The sequence below is a fragment of the Xenopus laevis genome, chromosome 7L, assembly GCF_017654675.1.
Source record: "Xenopus laevis strain J_2021 chromosome 7L, Xenopus_laevis_v10.1, whole genome shotgun sequence".
Classification (NCBI taxonomy): domain Eukaryota; kingdom Metazoa; phylum Chordata; class Amphibia; order Anura; family Pipidae; genus Xenopus; species Xenopus laevis.
The window spans coordinates 41,779,566-41,800,407 of NC_054383.1; the positions used below are offsets into that span (position 1 = coordinate 41,779,566).

General features: G+C 37.6%; 1 protein-coding gene across 9 annotated transcripts in view; it reads left to right on the plus strand.

Moving 5' to 3' along the window:
* gbf1.L (golgi brefeldin A resistant guanine nucleotide exchange factor 1 L homeolog) overlaps window positions 1–20,842 on the plus strand; it is a 170,055-nt gene that overhangs the window by 124,366 nt on the left and 24,847 nt on the right. For all 9 annotated transcript variants that reach the window (XM_041568839.1, XM_041568838.1, XM_041568841.1 and 6 more), the window contains 11 exons: window positions 2,094–2,176; window positions 3,890–4,126; window positions 5,733–5,826; window positions 8,357–8,533; window positions 9,077–9,141; window positions 12,467–12,590; window positions 12,955–13,026; window positions 13,142–13,236; window positions 13,578–13,731; window positions 15,605–15,824; window positions 20,104–20,264. In XM_041568839.1, coding sequence (XP_041424773.1) covers window positions 2,094–2,176; window positions 3,890–4,126; window positions 5,733–5,826; window positions 8,357–8,533; window positions 9,077–9,141; window positions 12,467–12,590; window positions 12,955–13,026; window positions 13,142–13,236; window positions 13,578–13,731; window positions 15,605–15,824; window positions 20,104–20,264 — 1,482 coding nt within the window. The remainder of the gene's footprint in view (window positions 1–2,093; window positions 2,177–3,889; window positions 4,127–5,732; window positions 5,827–8,356; window positions 8,534–9,076; window positions 9,142–12,466; window positions 12,591–12,954; window positions 13,027–13,141; window positions 13,237–13,577; window positions 13,732–15,604; window positions 15,825–20,103; window positions 20,265–20,842) is intronic.

The window sequence follows — 20,842 nt, forward strand, 5'->3', positions numbered from 1 at the left end:
CAACATCCAAGGGGTTGGTGAGCAACATGTTGCTCGCGAGCTACTGGTTGGGGATCACTAGGCTAGGGCAAGACGGGGCCGTAATCAGCCACAGAATCCTCTTCATCCGTGGATTTCAACAGGCTGATTTTTGCCCTGTCTGGCCCTATCGTTTTAGCACCAAAATGAATAATGAATGTTCTCCGCAACATACTTTTATTCTCTGTTTCTCTTCTGTTTAATGTTTTCTTTTTTTCTTATATTACAAAGCAAAAGTGTATCCCCTCTTCTCTTTTTAATATCTTTTGTCCTCTTTTCTGCTTTTCATTATGCTTTTCTTATCATATTTCCTAATCTGCCATCACTTTTTCATATTTTCTGTTTTGTATCTTTCTTTTATCCCTTTGCTCCAGTTTTAGCAAAATACATTGCCCCATTTTATTCTCTACTACCATTGTTTCCCAGGCAATTTAAACACTCTTCCCTTCATAATGTTGCACTCCTTTACAAAGTATGTCACCGCTGTTTTTTTTTGTTTTTTTTAAACCAGCAGCACAAAGACTGAGAAAGCTGCTTGTGTTCACATAAGAAATCTTAAAAAATCCTTAGCAGCTGTCTCGGTCCCTGTGCTTGTAGTTTATTACAATGATACAGCGGAGTGGAGACATTTCTGCAGTTTCAGCACCAGTTCGGGCAGCAAAGTGAAGGGGGCCGCCGGCAAGAGAGTGCAAAATGGGGTTACATTATTTTGCTTAAAGTCAGAGGTGGGGATCAGGCATTATCTTTTATCTTAGTGGGACATAGGTCGGGTTAAGGCATGTACAAATAGCATCCCAATATATCAGCATCTACAGATCTGCCCCAAACCCTCCATTAAGAGTCAATACCCATTTAAAGGGGTGGCTCGCCTTTAAGTTAACTTTTTTAAGTTATAGAATGGTCAGTTTTAAGCAACTTTTTCAGTTTGTCTTCATTATTCATTTTTTATAGTTTTTGAATTGTTTTATTTTTCTTCTGACTCTTTCCAGTTTTAAATGGGGGTCACTTACCCCATCTAAAAAACAAATGCTCTATAAAGGTACAAATTTATTGTTATTTTAACTTTTTATTACTTGTCTTTCTACTCGGGCCTCTCCTATTCCTATTCCAATCTCTTATTCAAATCAAAGCTTGATTGCTAGGGTAATCTTGACCCTAGCAACCAGATTGCTTAAACTGCAAACTGGAAAGCTGCTGAATAAAAACTTAAATACATAAAAAACCACATATAATAGAAAATTAAAACCAATTGCAAATTGTCTCAGAAATTACTCTCTACATCATACTAAAAGTAAACACAAGGTGAACAACCCCTTTAAGTACAGGTATGCAGAATGCTCGCGACCTTGTGTTTTCCGGATATCCAATCTTTCCATAATTTGGATCTTCAAACCTTCTACTAAAATAAGATTTAAATATTATTTAAACCCAGTAGGATTGTTTTACCTCCAGAAGGATTATTTAGATCTTAATTTGTATCAAGTACAAGGCAGTGTTCCATAATTACAAAGAAAAAGGAAATCATTTTTAAAGATTTGGATTCTTTGGGAGACCACCCTCCCGTAATTCGGAGCTTTCTGGATAACGTGTTTCCAAATAATGGATCCCATACCTGTATATTATTAATTGAAATAAAAGGATGCAGAATAATTATAAATAACACATTTTAATTCATCAGCAGGCTTTCATATTGGGGTAATACGTTTAAGACCAAATTTTATTTAAAAAAACAAACATTTTTCAGAAACTGACCTATAGAAAAAGAGTTCCTAATAATCGTGCACTGTAATCCTCTTTCAAGGGATATATATACAATTCTCCCTCAAATTAAATCTCTCTTGTGTGGGTCTTCCCTAGTGGGCACAGCCCTTAAGTTTGCCCCACACTGCATTAGTGACTTTTTTTTTTTGTTTTGTTACAGCGTTACAATTGAGTAAATATAAGTCAAATATGCCTTCCTGTTAAGCATTTCTGCAAATTTTGCTTCCCTGGGAAAAAAATCCTGCATTTGTTGTCTTTCTTGTTAAATACACAATTTTTGAAACATAAGTTTTAACTCTGCTTTTTTTTCTTAGGAATTCAGGAAAAATTTAAAGGGTGTTAATGGTGGAAAAGATTTTGACCAAGATATGCTGGAGGATATTTATCATGCAATCAAGTGAGTGTTAAATCTAACGGTAAAGAAATATTTCACTTTAGAACTGAATTGTGCTAAAAAATACATGTTTGACTGGAAGCTGTCGTGTAAAAGTATGTGGCAGGATCCCCCCAGACCATAAAGCATTGATGTTTATACAGGTGTAATTCTTCATGGTACTTTTACAATGAGGTCTAAAAACAAAGCATTTCTCATCTCTGTCTCAAGGGATGTTATGCTTAAATAAAATGCAGGATAAGTTCAGACCTCTGTAAAAACAATGTTATGGGTCAGATCTAATAATTCTTCCTCTCCTGCATGGCATTTTGTTATCATTACTGTAGCAGACATGTGCATATCTGAAACATTTAAATCCCAATTTTATTAATATTTCATATGTTTTATTTCTTCATTTATATCCTTTATTCCCCTAAAAGCATTTCATCATGTATAATATACTGTCAGAAGAGTCTTAGTAGCCTTGAGATGTAGGTGATTTCTGTTTGTGGGCAGGCTGGCCTAAGGGGCTGGCCTCAGATCCAAGTGCACACAGATCCACCAGTGACTTCAAAGCACAAAACATAGCAACTGTAGGTACCATATTTCCCATCCAATTCTTAACGATTCGTTTTTTTAGCATAGAACAGGAGAGCCCTAGTTTTACGGGTAAACAAGATATTTCAGGAATATTTACTTAAACTTTTTTTTTTAATTGTGGTACTAACATGCACATAACATGCAGTTAATGAAAAGAACAAATGAGTACTGCACAACACTTAGGTGCAGATTTATCAAGGGTTGAAGTGAATTCGAGGGAATTTTCGAAGTAAAAAAACTCGAAATTCTAAGTAATTTTTTGGATACTACGACTTTTACTTGGAATTCGATTCAAAGTAAAATAGTTCGAATATTCGATAATTAAAGTACTGTCTCTTTAAAAAAAACTTCGACTTCAATAGTTCGCCAAATTAAACCTGCCGAAGTGCTATGTTAGCCTATGGGGACTTTCTAATGCATTATTCTAAGTCTTTACACGTCGAAGTAAAATAGTTCGATCGTACACTAAAATCGTTCGTTTTGAACGATTTAATCGTTTGATCGAGCGATTTTACTTTGATCGTTCAATGGCCAAATTCGGTGAAAAATCCTTCGATTTCGATAGTCGAAGTATTTTAATTCGATGGTCGAATTTCGAAGTATTTTTTACTTCGAAATTCGACCCTTGATAAATCTGCCCCATAAGCTATGGGAGCTTATCCCCATTTATTGTGCCAGTTACATAATTCGATCACTAGATCAAGTTTTTAAGGAAATGACTCTCTTCCTGATGAAGGGAGAGTAATCCCCTCAGACGTTGATGTGGTACAATAGCTGGCACAATAAAATGGGGTAAGCTACCCATGATCGTTGATCTGGTGTTGTATTTCGCACAATAAATGGTGTAAACTCCCCTAGCACACGTGTTGTATAGTCTCTTTTTTTTCTAAGGTGGGGCAATTCTTTTTGTCTAGACAGTCATACATCCTTCTATATTTGGTTAACTTAATGCCTCTACCGGTCTTTAGTATATCTTATATATTGTTATCACCCTTTGTATCTTGGCTGCCACAGTTGTCATATTAATTTGGAATTACCCACACTTTAACAGCTGATTTTTTTAAAGTTTCTCTTCAGGAGACTAATTCAATATTGTAACAAGTATCATTTATAATTATTTTTTTTTTTTTTGCTCAGAAATGAAGAAATTGTAATGCCTGAAGAGCAGACTGGCTTAGTGAAAGAGAATTATATGTGGAATGTTTTGTTGCATCGGGGAGCCACTCCAGAAGGAACGTTCTTGCATGTAGATCCTGGAAGCTATGACCATGACCTCTTTACCATGATTTGGGGCCCAACTATAGCTGCTTTGTCCTATGTCTTTGATAAGAGCATGGATGAAACCATCATTCAGAAAGCAATATCTGGTTTTAGGTAAGTCATTTTTAAAACTGATTCTGGGTAATTTTGCGTTTTGATAAAATGGGGTAGTTAAACCTTCTGTGCAACTGTTTGTTTCACCTCACTAAGGTTTATTTTCTCTAATTCTTTAAGGTCTTAACATCATAATACCAAGAATATTATAAAGTATTAAATGTTGAGTCATTGATAAGGCCGGTTCTGAGTGTTTTGCTGCCTTCCTGCTAGCTGGAAATCACAGAAATGGCAAAATGCTGAACAGTCATTCTGTGGGTCATTAGTTTATGGGAGACTAATTGAGCTACTGTATTATTATAAGCCTTTTTTCTTATGGTTTGTGTTGTAGAACAGTGGTGCTCAAAATGTTGATGGAGATCTACCATTAGATCTTAAAGTCTCAATCAGATCCTAATGGCAAAGTATTGTACAGAACTGTAGTGATAAGCAAGTCAGAAAGATTTTGACTCACACCTAACCCTAACCTGGCCTATTAAAACAAGCTTCCACCCAAGGAGCAGATTAGTTTAGATTCCTTTGGAGAAATGCATTCTGAGAATTTGCTCCACTGCTGCTGCTTTCCTGATTGATATTCCTGCACCTGGAAGCATTGTCTCCTCCCAGGTGCAGGCAGACGAGGCAGATATTGGCTGTGAAATGTAAACACTCACAGTTTTTTGCTGATATCTACCACATCTGCCTGCACCCGAGTGGAGATAAACAAATGTTGAAGCAAGGCACTCTAGTAGGTCACACATAGATCAGACTAATAATAAGTAAAAGTTTGAAAATTTTATTTATATAAACATCTCACACCTAATGCGTTTCGTGTCACTATGACACTAAGTCTCAAGCCTATAACCAAGTGTCCTAGTGACACTAAACGCGTTAGGCGTGAGATGTTTAGATAAATAAAATTTTCTAACTTTTACTTATTAGTAGTCTGATCTATGTGTGATCTATGTGTGCCTTGCTACAACATTTGTTTATCTACATACGGATTGTCCGCTCCCTTGGGCTGAGAGCCTGGGACAGGAGCACCTGGGCCACCTACTTAACTTGATGAGTTATTCCACTGGCGAAGTGTTATGCTTGAACATATATATTTGGCTTGCAGTATTGCGTCTGAATGGAGACATTGTTTCCAGGTGCAGGCACATCGATCAAGACCGCAACAGCAGAGGAGTGGATTCTTGGACTGCGTTTCTTTTCAGGCTGAGAACCACCGAGCCTGGCACTAGCCTTAGGGATGGCATGCATCCCAGCTACATGAGCAGGAGATTTAATAGTTCTTTCTTATCTCCCAGGCTCCATATCCCCAGTGCTCCGGACCCAACATGTGAAATCTGTGCATCTGCGTGCATAGGGGTTGACCGGGTCCGGCTGGCCTAGGGATGCCCACTTTTTAAATCTGGGCCTGTATGATACAGTAGAGAGGATAGCTTCAATTTGTGGTTATATATACTGTAGGGCAACTTAAGTTTGTTTACAGTTATATACATGTATATCAGTTGATGCAATAGGATGTGTTAAACATAAAGATCTAAGCAGTAATTCATTTAAATAGGATTTGAAATGACTTGAAATTTCTTTTTTAAATACTGATATTTCGTTATTTTTCTAGGAAATGTGCAATGATATCTGCTCACTATGGTCTCAGTGATGTTTTTGACAATCTCATCATTTCCTTGTGCAAGTTTACAACACTTAGCAGCGAGGTAAGTATTACAGAACAGGTTTATCTGAAGAATTAAATAAGTAATGTGCATTGGTTACTTCTTTGACAACACGTAAAGTAAGTAAACTGTATGAGTGTAGTTAAGTAAGTAAATAATAGACAAACCATGTTTGAGATCATACTGTAACTTATAAAGGCAGAAATTAGATGTAGACTATAGAGGAACCTACCTAAAGCACAATTATTTTTGGGAAAGTGAGGTGCAATCCAGATTTTGTTGCTTTTCTATGGTACAGCACTACCCTTCTCTTGTTAGCTGGTCTGTGTCTACTGCAAATGGTGGGGTGGAGTGGAGCAGATGGTCACCCTTCCCTCAGATAAGCTTTTTGACCTAGAGGAAAAACTCTCAGAGAAATAATGCTGTACAAACACAATATTGTATAACTACGGTATTTTCAGGCCATTTTGGGGTGGTGTGGATGCTGTTCCTTTGGGTAATATATCAGGTATTCTACATTTTAGAGAAATTAGCTTTTGATAAATTAACAAGTTAATTTCTCAGATGCTGCAACTTTATATCCATTCATTGTATTTTGTGATGATGTTAATCGCTTCAGGAATTCTCTGCCTCATGCTCGCTCTGCACTTTTTCCTTCATCTAATGGACAGGGAACTGGCCAACTCTATTGCTTTCCTTCAGCCCTTCTGTTCCCAATAGGAAGAGTAAAACAGGAGACCTCATTTAAGGTTATCGTGGAGCTTTGAGAACCTGCATGGGTTAAAATCTTAATTGCTATAATTTAGGACAATTATAGATTTCTTCAAAACCTGATTTCACTTAAGCATTCCTCCTCTAAGAAGGCTTGGACATCCTTTCTCCTTCCACCTTGTCTGATTCACAAATAGAATCTCTATATGCCAAGGCAGATTTGAAAAAGGAAGATGGTAAAATTGCTTCCTTGTCCTATATGGGACTTTCTAAAAAATTTCTGCAGCATTTACATTTTTCAAGAATATTTAAACCTTTTCAGTTTCACATCTTTCAGTTATAGGACTCTTACAGAGATATGGAGACTCTGATGGATCTCTCATGAGATTGCTTGTCTCTTTTTTTTTTTAATTTTCTCAGTTAAATGTGGAATCATCTCTTTTAGTTATAGATGTTATAATATTGCTGTGGCAATTATGCCTGACATTTCCTCAGAACAGTGTAGAAGCAAACTCTTCAGTCATTTAGGGCAGGGGCACATGGGCAGATTTGGGCAAATTTAGTTGCCTGGCGACTAATCGCCTCTTCTGCGGGACAACAGTCTCCCCAAACTGCCTTCCCCCTGCCTTCCACCTGCTATAATGAAAAAACGCCAGCGCAATGGCACTCACAGCACTTCGATTTCCAAAGTCACCCAAAGTTGCCTCACAAGGAAACTTTGGGCGACTTCGGAAATCGAAGCGCCGCATGTGCATTATAGCAGGCGGGGGAAGGCAGTTGGAAGAGATTGTCGCCCCAAAGAAGAGGCGATTAGTCGCCAGGCGACTAAATCTCCCCGAATGTGCATTTTGCCCCTGCCCTTAGAGAACTCCTCATTGGCAGCTACTCTTCCCTTTTTCAACTGCCAATGCACCCTGGACTTGTCAATGAGGTGCATCAGCAGAAAAGTTTTCAAACATTTCCGATAGTTTTTGATCTGATTGTAAAGTAGCATAAACTGTCAATCAAACTGGTATACATGTCCAAATAATCGGGAAGTATGATCAGAGTTGGCCAAACTGCTAGACCAAATCTGGACATGTATGGCCTGCTTTAGTTTGCTCTATTAATTTGTATTTTGTTCCAGTCTGGGTATCTGAGGCTACTGAACCTTGGACTGAAACATTTGATAAGTACTGCATAATGATGAAACAAACAGTGCTTTATTAATTTGTATTCTGTTCCAGTCTTAAAGAAACAGTTCAGTGTAAAAATAAAAACTGGATAAATGGGCTGTGCAAAATAAAAAATTCTAATATAGTTAATTAGCCAAAAATGTAATGTACAAAGGCTGGAGTGACTAGATGTCTAACATAATAGCCAGAATCCAACTTCCTGCTTTTTAGTTCTCTAACGCGGAGTTAGTCAGCAACTTGAAGGGAGGACTCATGAAGTCCACCCTTAGCATGCAGCTCAGATTCAAAAGCAACAGTTATGACCCATGTGCCCCCCCCTCAAGTCACTGATTGGTTACTGCCTGGTAACCAATCAGTGGAAACCAAGAGAGCTGCAAAGCAGGAAGTAGTATTCTGGTTATTATGTTAGACATCCAGTCACTCCAGCCATTTTTGGCTAACTAACTATATTGACATGTTTTATTTTGCAAAGTCTATTTACCCAGTTTTAATTTTTATACTGAACAATTCCTTTAAATGGTCCAGGTATCTGAGGCTACTGGACCATCTCTCTATGATGCCAACTTTGGATTGAACATTAGATTGACACTGCGTAATGATGAGACTCAAACAGTGGTGACTATTTGCTTATTGAATTAAAAAAACTAAAACCAATTTTACTATTTTGTATTTTCCATTTTCTGCAGGCTGTTGAAAATCTTCCCACTGTTTTTGGAAGCAACGTAAAAGCTCAGATAGCTGCAAAGACTGTGTTCCACTTATCCCATAGACATGGAGACATCCTTCGAGAGGGCTGGAAAAATATAATGGACTCCATGCTGCAGCTCTTCAGAGCTGAGCTGCTTCCCAAGGCTATGGTAGAGGTAAAGCCATTAGCTAATTCTGTAATATGTTTAATTGTTAGAGGGACAGTGAATAAATATGAATGTTTAGTAGTTTATTCAGTTTAGTCTCAAAACATGAGCCAAAGTCTGTTTAGCATGCAGATTATTAGCCATGCTACTCCGTGGTAAGACTATTTGAGTGAAGGAATTGGATGGGTCAAAGGCTGATGTCGGGGTCAGTGATGGAGATGATGAGGTCCTAATTCATTTTGTTGCCATTTGAGAAAAAAATGCAATCACAACTTTTCATGAAGATTTGCAGCGAAATATGCAGTCATTTTTTGGTGCAATTTTTCAAGATTTATCAAAGGGTGATTGTAAAAAAATAAACTCACCATCTGAAATATCTTGAAATACCATAGAGGTTAATTGGAAGTTATATTTGTTAACCAAGTTTTTATTTGTGATCATAGGTTTTTTATGCTGCAGCAAAATGTGACTTTTCATTGGAGAAGTAGCAGTCATATTTTGTCAAAATTACTTGATTGACAGTGGGGTTTCTTTTTCTTTATTTTGTTTCAGGTTGAAGACTTTGTAGACCCCAATGGAAAGATATCTCTTCAACGTGAGGAAATCCCTGCCAATCGGTATGTGAATCTAGTTTACTAATGCTAGTTCTTGTTTGTATTTATATTAATTTTTAGATGCAACACTTTCAAGCTTTAAAAGCCAAACCAGATGAAAAAAAAGTTTTTTACTTTGTGTTCATATTTTCCTTCTTCCTTTGTATTCATTTCTCATTGTAGTCATATTTCCACTAATGCCTCTTTCATGTACTGTCACTGACGGTATAGACCCCTCTAAAGTTCCAATCCTTGCCCTTCTGTATTGTATTGGGGAATAAAAATAAATTGGACTGGCAACTCATGCTCCTCACTGACAGGGAGGATACGGAGAGTGTAGCAGGCTCTGTCTCCACTAAATAAATGAATACCTGCTCTTAAACCAGTAAATATATGTTATGAATGTAAAATACAAAAGTCCTCAGAGAAGTTGGGGTTTAGATCCACTTAAATTGTTAAAGTAATGAAGAACTCCTCTTTTAATCTGTAAAGAGGAAATTAAAATGTATTATACGCTTCACCTCACGATAATGAGAAACTTTCTAAATATAATCAATTAGAAATTCTGTACTGTTTTGAAAATAATCAACAATACTCTTCACTATTTGCCTCCCTGCAATCTGTCTCTCTCTCTGCTGAAATCAGTCAAATTTTGATTGACAGCTAAGTATTAAGTATCTATAAGGAGGCACCCTTGTATGCATTAGATAATCGAGCTGACATTTTTAAAATAACTAAATCCAACACAAATCCTGCATTTCTACATGTTGGATTTGTGCTGGAGTTGGTTATTTTGAAAGAGTGCTCTCTAATACATCTTCTAGGCAAAGGGAGCCCCCCACTGATGTATTCGACTGTCAATCAAAATCTGACTGACTCCTGGATAAAGAAAGACAAATTACCGAACAAGGGGATAGTAAAAATTAACTTGATTATTTCAGAAACAGGACAGAATTTAATCTCATCGTTTGGATGAAGCATGTATTAAACTTAAATTTTTGCAACATTTTCCCTTTAATTTTTACAGGGAACAATTAATCTGCACCAAACTATGTCTGCCCTCTCCAGTGAAAGTCTGGAATTCTTTAGTTTAGATGTTTTCTATACTGCATATATTTTTGGAGGCTTTTGGATGCACTTCTGTTGTCTTTTCATCAGTGATATATAACTCTAGTTCTCAAACATGCATAAATGGTTCATATTTGCTGAATTATCACAAAGGAATGCATTAAGCACCTGGGAAGTTCTGGCTCATCACTTGTACTCCTGTGGGTATATCCTGTAAACATTCCTTGTTAGTAAATCCAGGTGGTGAGTGACTTGAAAAACAGTCAATCAAGTGAGCCCCTGCTTTCCATTCTGGTCCTTTTGTTTACAGACTTATTTCATAAAGGACAATATATTAAACGGTGGATCACTTTTAAGGTTTTTTTTTTAAGTATGTTATAGCATGCTCTAATCATAGGGACTTAGCAGTTGGTCTTCATAATTAATTTTTTATAGTTTTTTTTAAGTTGTCTTCCTCTTCTGCCTCTTTCAAATGTGGGACACTAACTCCAAAAGCTAAAAAACTTGCTCTGTGAGGCTACAGTTTTTGTTTATACTTTTTATTGCTTATCTTTCTATGCATGCCCTCTCCTATTCATATCACTCGTTTAAGCCTCTGCCTAGTTGCCATTGTTATTAAGACCATAGCAACCAGATAACTGCTGAAATACCAAACTGGAATGCTGCTGAACAAAATAAGTATCTGAAAAACCATTAAAAAATTAAGATCAATTGCAAATTGTCTTATAATATTAATGTGTACATCATACTAATGGATTATTTAAAGGTGAACTAACCCTTTAAAACAGGAATGCTTTAAAAGGATTCTGTAATTATTTTTATGTTTACATTGCAAATTGTCTTATAATATTAATGTGTACATCATACTAATGGATTATTTAAAGGTGAACTAACCCTTTAAAACAGGAATGCTTTAAAAGGATTCTGTAATTATTTTTATGTTTACATTGCAATTAATTTCCTCTACCATTTAAAATGTTATTCTTGAACCAACAAATGTACTTTAAATCACACCCATGTTACCACAAAACCATGTCCACAAATATAGCATACCAAAAAATGGTTGGTGCTCACTGCAGGGATATCACTCATATATGAAAAAAGTCATATGAAGACATACCCTTAAATCCATATACCTCCTCCTCCCCTGTGGATAACACAGCACCCCTACCACATGATTAAACACCGCTAACTATAATTTTCAAATGCTAACAAACACCCAGAACAAATACCAGGCATATGTTTCACAGGCAGAACAGGGCACACACAAGGAGCATAGGGAAGTGCAGATTATGGCAGACACTGGCAGAGAATGGCACACCCAAGGACAATAGGGCAGGCAGAGTTTGGCACACCGCAGGAGAATAGGGAAGGCAAATTATGGCACACCCAAGGAGCATGGGGCAGGCAGAGTATGGCACACTAAGGGAGCATAGGGAAGGCAGAACAGAGCAGGAGACAGGGAAGACCACTCTAAGATGTACTACATACAGTGACACAATGCTGGTGCCCATTAGCATTTTGCATAAGATGTGAAGAGGTTGGCAGTTACAGTCTGGGTCTCAGGTGTGAACAGTACAGGGCTTTAGGATATGAACAATAGAGGCATCACTGGCGGGAACAATGCAGGAGGGATTACATGTGTGAATAATACAGTCTGAATTTCAGATTTAAACAATGCAGGGGCCAGTTAATCTCTGTAGTGTTCCCTTTTAAAGTTTAAACATGGTAAACAGACTCAGCAGGCAGTCTTTCATGTGGAGGGCCACACAAGGGGGGCCGCCAGTTGTACAGCCTTTATATAGGTCATGCTCTAGGGTTTTTCCTGCTTTGGTGCTATTATCATGTCTACCACTAGGTGGGAAAACACAAACAAATCCTTCAGCAAATGTGTCGGGTAGCTGCTATCTGGTTAGCTGACCATTGTTCTGTTGATAGGCTGCTGGGTAGCGAAGGGAGGTTGGTGATATAACTTTAGCTATCAAGTTTCTCAGAGCACACATGACACATGACCTGAGGGCTCCTGGGAAACTGACAATATGTCTAGCTCCATGCCAAATTTCAAAATTAAATATTGTAAAAATCTGTTTGCTCTTTTAAAATTTCAGTGCAGAATTCTGCTGGAACAGCACTATTAACTGATGTGTTTTGAAAAAAACATGGTGTCCTGACGCAGTATCCCTTTAACAGCCTGGCCTCCATCACCTTGCAGTTTTCTGCAGTTGAAATACAAATTATACTAAAGTGCCTACATCTAATTTTATGACTTTTACATTTTTAGTGGGGAATCCACTGTTCTAAGTTTTGTCAGCTGGCTGACTCTCAGTGGGACAGAACAGTCAAGTCTAAGAGGACCTTCTACTGAAAATCAAGAGGCCAAGAAACTAGCGCTGGAATGTATAAAGGTAAAGCACAGTACTGATTTGGAGTAATAATAGCATATCATAAATTATTCTGGTACTGAAATTCCATGCACTTTGATACTTTAAGATTGATTTAAGTAAGGTTTATATGTTTAAAGATGTTGGTATGTATAACTAAGGAGCTTTTTGAAGAATGATGGGAGATATGTCTCCTGTTATCCAAAGCATTAGCATAACGAAGAATACAATTGTGATGTTATAAAGAATGATCTGATGTGAATGATGTAAAATTTCTGTTACACACTGCACAATATATCCGTACTATGTAAGTAAATAATTTGCAGCCCTAAGAAAGCCTACCTTCTCTTCACTTTTTTTTATTGGTCCATATGTCATTTTGTCGTAGTCATGCGATCCAGAGAAACTGATCACAGAGAGCAAGTTTCTTCAACTGGAGTCTTTGCAAGAGCTGATGAAGGTAAAAAATGATGGGACTAAGAAATAATTTAAAAGGCATATTGTACCAGGTTGAATTAAACTGAAACTAGATGCTTAATCATATGTTTAATGATAGCTTTGCCTTCCAATTTCAGGCTCTGATATCCGTGACACCAGATGAAGAAACGTATGATGAAGAAGATGCTGCATTCTGCCTTGAAATGTTAATAAGAATTGTTCTTGAAAACAGGTGATTAGAAGAAAAACATGAATTCTGTTAATCTTAGAGTTTCCCATTTCTGACACATTTTCATTTGTAGTAAAATTAAAAGTTGACTGCAACCCAATGCTTTTTTTTTTTTTTTTTTTTTAAAAAGGCGTATAACTGCTTTGTGATCATACAACAGCAGCATGCCTAGCTGAGTCAAGTCAGGATTCCTATAACATTATTTCTCTCTATTATGAACTGTTTGTGTGTTTGTAATGGATATAAGATATGCAGACATACTATTGTCTTACAGAAAATCAGTCTTCAAATTATGTGATATTGTGTAGTGTTGATTGAGCCATTTTCATTTATTTAATTTCTAGAGATCGTGTTGGCTGTGTCTGGCAGGCTGTGCGAGACCATCTCTACCACCTATGTGTCCATGCCTTAGAGTTCTGCTTCCTGGTTGAAAGAGCAGTTGTAGGGCTGCTACGCTTGGCAATACGCCTTTTACGCAGAGAAGAAATTAGTGGTCAGGTATAGTTCTGTTTAATATCATTTCGAATATATCCATTCTTCACTTTACATACCTTTATCCATCTGTATAAGAGTAATTTACTGAGTAGAGATCTACAGTTTATAGGGCAACTAACTTGTAAAATAGAATAATGTTAGAAATGCTGTATTTTGTAAACTCAATATAAACATGCACCAGAAGCCTAATAAGACTAATGATTTATGCAGGGGGCTGTCATCTTGTCAGTTCGTTAAACATCTTTGCAATGCCAAGACTACGCACATGCTCAGTGTAGTCTGTGCTTCAGTTGGCAGGTAATCATCATAAATGTTCAAAACAGCACAAGTCAAATAATATCTGGCATAGAAGCTGACACGCCAAGACTGATTAATAATCAGAATATACAGACTGCACTGTCTACAGACTACAGACTACACAGTCGCAGGCTGTTATACAGGGAAACCGATAAAGCTACTCGGGTTCTGGGAAGTAAGGTGCCCCCCCGCCCTTTGAAAGAATTATCGTTTCCCTGCAGAGCAGTTAGGGACTCTCTGAAGTTTCCTATCCGCAGCTGTTAGAGCAAGTAAAACAGGTTTATCATAAAAACAGTAGACATTTTTTAGTCAAAATATATTGGAGATAGATTCCTTTTTTATTAAAGAAAGTAAAAATGGGATTTTATTTTTTTGCCGTTACATCCCCTTTAAGAAAGGGTTGGTTTGCCTTATGTAACCAGTTTTCTTCAGAGGTTTTTTTTTTTTTTCAATTTGGATAATTTAATGGTCAGATTTCAGCAAGTCTACTGACATCCCATTTTATCTGTGCAAAATTGTGAGGACATTTGAATAATCTGCTCATCCAAATCCTATGAGTCCAATCACATGCTAATGGAAGCTTTACATTTTTTACTACAGGTATGGTACCGGTCAGGCCCAGATTTGCGGCAAGGCCACATAGGCCCGGGCCTAGGGCGGCAAATAAATAGGGGCGGCATGCCGTCCAGCCGCATTATGGGGACGTGTGCGTCCCCATTCAATTACAGCAGCTGCGCCGGCGCGCTGGGAAGGGGAGGTGAGGTGGGCGCTCGGACCGCGCGGCCTAGGGGCACCCGTCATCGAAATCCGGCGCTGGTACCGGTTATCCAAAATGCTTGGAGACCTGTGGTTTTCCAGATAAAGGGGTTTGTTCACCTACCAAAAATGTTCTCAGTTCAGTTGTTTTTGTTTTTAAATTGCTTCCAGTGTTTTATCTTTTAATGTTTTTCCCAAAACGGAAGTTTAATATTTCTGTCTCTGGGGTTTCAGTCTGGTAGCAGACTGTTACAATTTGTTGCATTAGTTGTTACATTGTATCAACTATAACAGCTGACTTTAATGAAACTCAGGTATTCTGCTCAGAAGGGATAAAGATAAGAAATGGATCAAGGTATGTGTCAGTTTTGGAAGGTGAACAGCTCCAGCGGTCTTTAAATAATTTAGATCACCATACCTTAAGTCTACTGAAAAAAATTCAAACATTTAACAAACCCTATAGGATTGTTTTGCCTACATTAAGGATTAATTCAATCTTAGTTTGGATCAGGTAGAATGTACGGTTTTATTATTACATTGAAAAAAAAATAACTTGAAAATTTGATGCAATGGAGTCTGTGGTATGCGACCTACCGTTAATTTGAGGTTTTCTGAATAATTGATTTCCAGATAATGGCTCCTGTACCTGTACAATTAACTCATTTAGACTGACTGCATTCATATTCTATGTTGGTTGTGAATGATTAAAAATAGACATCAGTTATGCTTAGTACTTTGTAATTTCAACTTAGGTTTATTCATTTCAATAATTTTTCCATTTGTATTACACTCCAAATTGTATGTTTTGTGTTATTTTTATCAGGTTATCCTCTCCTTGAGAATTCTTTTAATGATGAAACCAAGTGTGTTATCGAAAGTGAGTCGGCAGGTTGCTTTTGGTGTGCATGAGCTTTTGAAAACCAATGCTGCTAACATCCACTCCAGCAATGACTGGTACACACTGTTCTGCCTGTTGGAGTGCATTGGGGCAGGAGTAAAGCCACCCCCTGCATTACAGGTGACGAGAGCTGACAATGACACAGGTACGCTGAGGACATGAAGCATTGAAATTCAATGCTATGCTAAAAGATAAGCAGCTGTTTTATGCAGCTTCAGAATTAACTGAAGGCCATCGAAGGAAAGAATATATGCTATTCAAATCCATTAGCAGAATTAAAAAGAGCATCTGTTCTGAATGTTTACACCCTGAAACTATCACAACATGCCTTTTAATGTTCTTTCTGAGACATCATATACAGCCACCTCATTTTAAAATAAATATATGATTATCTTTGATCTTCCTTATCAACTTAAAGGGCTGATTCCCGTAGGTGTAGTCTATTGCAATGTCTGATTTAAAATCCATTTTCGTAATAGGATTTTTTTTTTACCCTGTTTACTGATGTTTGTAGCTGTTTTCTGTGAACCTGCTGTCCTTTAGAGGGAACAGAAAATATATTGGCTAAGGGAGAAGAACAGCACAAATACATTTTTAAAAGATTATCGAAGAAATAGTGCAGATTCGAGCAGAAACTACTGAAGAGCAGAGGCAAGCTTAACATACTATTCTATGAACAGGGGGGAGAAGGCCCATAGATTTACAGTCCAGAAATTCTATGAAATAATAAACTTGACACTTTGCTTGCACAAAAACTCAGCCCCAAAGCCAATAATCAATCACTACACCCACTCCGGGACTGCCATCAGAAACTGATATATGACCCCCACAACATAGCTCAGAACATAGCCCAATCTTTCAACTTCAAACTTTATGCATGGACCACTACAGACCAGGCAAAAGTCATCACATCACATATTACTGCTTTCCTAGATCAGCTAAACATTGTGAAGCTAGCCATTACAGAAGGAGACTCATTAAATAATCCCTTGTAAGGAGTTACACAAAGCAAAAAAAACCCTTAAGGCTATATTCTATAAGAAACTGACTAATAAGTTTGCTTAACACTTGGCAACTTTTTTCAACAGGGTCTTAGATGGAAAGGAAGCTCTCCCAACTGTGATGCTGAGGTCAAATATAGTGGTAATACCCAAATCAGACAGGGACATGAAAAATGTGATCAATTATAGGCCAATATCATTAATACCAATGTCAAATTGTTGGCCAGAGTTCTAGCCAATAGACTTAACATGATCTAAAGCTGGCCATAGACGCTAAGATCTGATTGTACTAATCGAGGATTTTCTGACCGTGTGTGGCGTGTCCCGACATATGTCGTGCCATGCCGATCGGTTCTTCAGTTGATCGGACAGGTTAGAGGATTATCTCTGCATGTATTCCCGATCTGCCGATTTTCAGTGGGAGACTGTCACCAGCTTTGTCGGACATAAACTTTCGTACGATTGCTGTCCAGGGCAGAACAGCGGCTGATCTATTCTTTAGCTACTTTATTTAAACTTAAGGTTAGTGGCAGGTTGGGAGATGGGGACGTCCGATTGTTTGTCCGATATTGCAGGTAAATCTGCAGGTCTATGGCCACCTTAACGCAGTATAATTCATATGGTCCAAACAGGCTTTTACCCACTCCACCAAACAACCAATTACATCCGTCACCCTGTCTTTGTACGTGGAAAAAGCATTTGACAGGGTTGACTGGCGGTACCTACATTCTTGACAGAAGTCACTAGTTTATACACATTCCCCATGGTCAAAGTCTGCAATATGGGCAACTCCTTTATAGAATTCCTAATTTTTAATGGCACCTTACAAGGTTGCCTGCTTTCACCTCTGCTCTTCAGTCTCTTTATTGAACCCACAGCCATTATGGTCAGGTCCAACCCCTCCATCTGTGGGATCAGGATAGGCCAAGGCAGCTATTAAGTTGCCCTATTCATGGATGACACAGTCTTAACTCTCTCACAATGTCATTCCTGAATCTATTTAAATGCATAGCAAACTTCTGCTATGCACCAACTTAACTTTCTACCAATGTACACCCACCTCAGATGAGTGTAATAAGTATATGGATGTCATACCTAATATCCTATTTGGGAGGGTCAACACAGTAAAAATGATAATTTTACCAAAAATTCTATACTTATTTGATGTCCAGATCAGAATCCCTGATGAAGAGATCCACACCCTCCAGTCCCTCATTTGTATGGCAAAACAATATAGCTAGAAAATGTCAACACATTCTAGCAAGATCTCAACATAGAGGCGGCTGGAGCCTACCCAACATCAAATGCTATTATCTGATAACAAAACTAGCACAAATGGTACAGTGGTGCTCCATGGAGCTTCACCCATAGATGGGTAGACAGGACAAATTTCAGTTCTGGCAGGTATCCCATTATATTAAGTCTGTATCTCCCTCAACAGCAGAAGACAAGTGATTTGAGATAATTTATAATAACATGCATTAGTTTTAGAGGTGTACTATCTATTGTGGCATGACCAAACCCCTGACAAGACACGAAATCAACATGGCGCATACCTTACTGAATGTGGTCATTGTCGAAAAATTTCATTTGAGATGATGTTTTTACATTATGTCTGCGTTGATGCTAAAATCTATGGTAAATCTAATTTAAAAAAACAGTTAAAGAGAGTGCAGATCTGTGCATGGGATCTATTTTTAAGAGTTATGTGACCTGGGTATTTTTAGAGCAATCTTTTTGGGTCTCTTACCTAAAATCTATGCTATTTAAAATAATAACATGCTTTGCCATTGATTATGATTTATATTAAAAGGCATTGTCTTATGACAGAGGAAAGCACAACAGGGAAGCATGAGATCATTTTTACTCCGAAATAGTATTGTTCATTAAAGGAAAACTATACCCCCCAAACAATGTAGGCCTCTATAAAAAGATGATTCATAAAACAGCTCATATGTAAAACCCTGCTTCATGTAAATAAACCATTTTCATAATTATACTTTTCTAGTAATATGTGTCATTGGGTAATCATGAATAGAATATTGCCATTTTAAAAAATAAGGGCTGCCCCCTGGGATCATACGATTCACTGTGCATACAAACATTCCAAACAAACCATACTTGTTAGGTCACATGAGCCAATTAACAGACATAGTTCTGTCTTTTCTTTTAACACTTCTTCCTGTTACAGTTAGAGTTGTAGTATTTCTGGTCAGGTGATCTCTGAGGCAGCACACAGACCATCACGAAATGGTGGCTCAAGGCAAGAGATGTAAAAGGGCAAGATTTACTTAAATATATATACCAGTTTGGTAAAATTCTTTAATATGCCACTCAATATGATGTAAACTATCTGTTAAGTGTTCATTTTGGAGGTATAGTTTTCCTTTAAAGGAGAATTCAACCCGCAATAAAAAAAAAATCCGCCCCCTACCCTGGGTAGACCCCCCTCCCTCTTCCTGGCCTCGAAGTTCACGGCAGCTATCTTCTTCTCAGCTAATCTTCGTGTCTTGACGCCATTTTCAATGCATGCGCAGTTGGAGTAAATTTCCGGTACCAAAAACTGCGCATGCGCCTGACGGTCTCGAAAATTTTCGTCACTTTAGGCACATGCGCAGTTGTTTGGGACCAGAAATCTAACTGCGCATGTGCCCAAACTTCTGAAAAAGAAAGAAGAAAGAAGATGGCTGCTGCGAACTCCGAGGCCAGAATCTGCATGGAGAAGTGAGTAAAAAATTAGATGCATGTGCCCAGAGAGGGGGGCGGTTGGGCAGGTAGGCTGGAAGGAGGGGGGTCTACCCAGGGTAGGGGGAGGGTTTTTTTTTATTACGGGTTGAATTCTCCTTTAAAGAGGTTTTTACTTTTAGTATGGTGTAGAGAGACAATTTGCAATTTGTTTTCATTTTTTTATTACTTGTTTTTCGGTTAGCTTTTTATTCAGCAGCTCTCCAGTTTGCAATTTCAGAAATCTGTTACTAGGATCTAAATTACCCTAGCAAAAATGCACTTATTTGAATAAGAGAATGGAATATGAGTAGAAGTAAATAAATGTGTAGCCTTACAGAGTATTTGCTGTTTAGATGGGGTCAGTGACCCCCCCCCCATTTGAAAGCTGGAAAGAGTCAGAAGAAGAAGGCAAATCATCCAAAAACTATAAAAAAGAAAAAATGAGGGCCAATTGAAAAGTTGCTTAGAATCAGCCATGCTATAACATACGTAAAAGTTAAATAAAAGTGAACCACCCCCTTTAACCAGTTAGTTAGCCGGCACTATTTTATGCAGCATAGTTAGAATCTGCCTTGTTGTTTTTACTTAGAAAATGTTTCACCGTCTGTCCAGATGTGTAGCTATTTTTTTTACCTACTACAGTGCTATGAAATTTGTGTGTGTTCAGTTTTGGTAATGCCTTCTGCTCCCATTTAGGTGCACAGTCCGATAGTGAAGTTTCCTCATACCATCCAAGTGAAGTGAGTCTTGATCGTGGATACACCTCAGACTCTGAGCTATATGCAGAACACAGCAAACAGGCAAAAATGCACCGCTCTGTGACTGATGTGGATATGATGAACAGTGGCTGGCTGGTGGTGAGTGTTCCCAAATGTCTTCTGTATTTAAAATTAGAATTTTGGGTTAAATTGTCCGGTGCTTTATTTCTTTTTATCCACATTTATGTCAATATAATGTGACAAGTTCCTAAACAGTAATTATGCCATTAAAATAAATACAGATCTGAAATAATAAAAATGACTTTCACTTTTTTACTTTGTGTATTATGTTTTTGCAAAATAATTTTACATTTTTAAAATTTTATTGTGAGAATTAGATACTCATTATATAAAAATAGAATAGAATGTAAAGTTTTGGTGCATCTAAAAAGACCAAGCCATTGACACATGACTTGAACCCAAGTCTCAGGCAAGTCTTTTACAGCACAACTCACTATGCAGTTATGAAGTACTGGTTCATAAGCTTTTTTCATCTGATATAACATATACCAATTTCTCTGTGTATTCCACTCCCAATGAAGCTGAAAAATTTGTGCTTTGATATGGTTACACTTCTTATGTAGGATTTCATATGAGAAACAGATTGCCGTCTTCAATAAATATTGTATGTATTTAAAAGTGGACCTGTCATCCAGACACAAAAAGCTGTATAATAA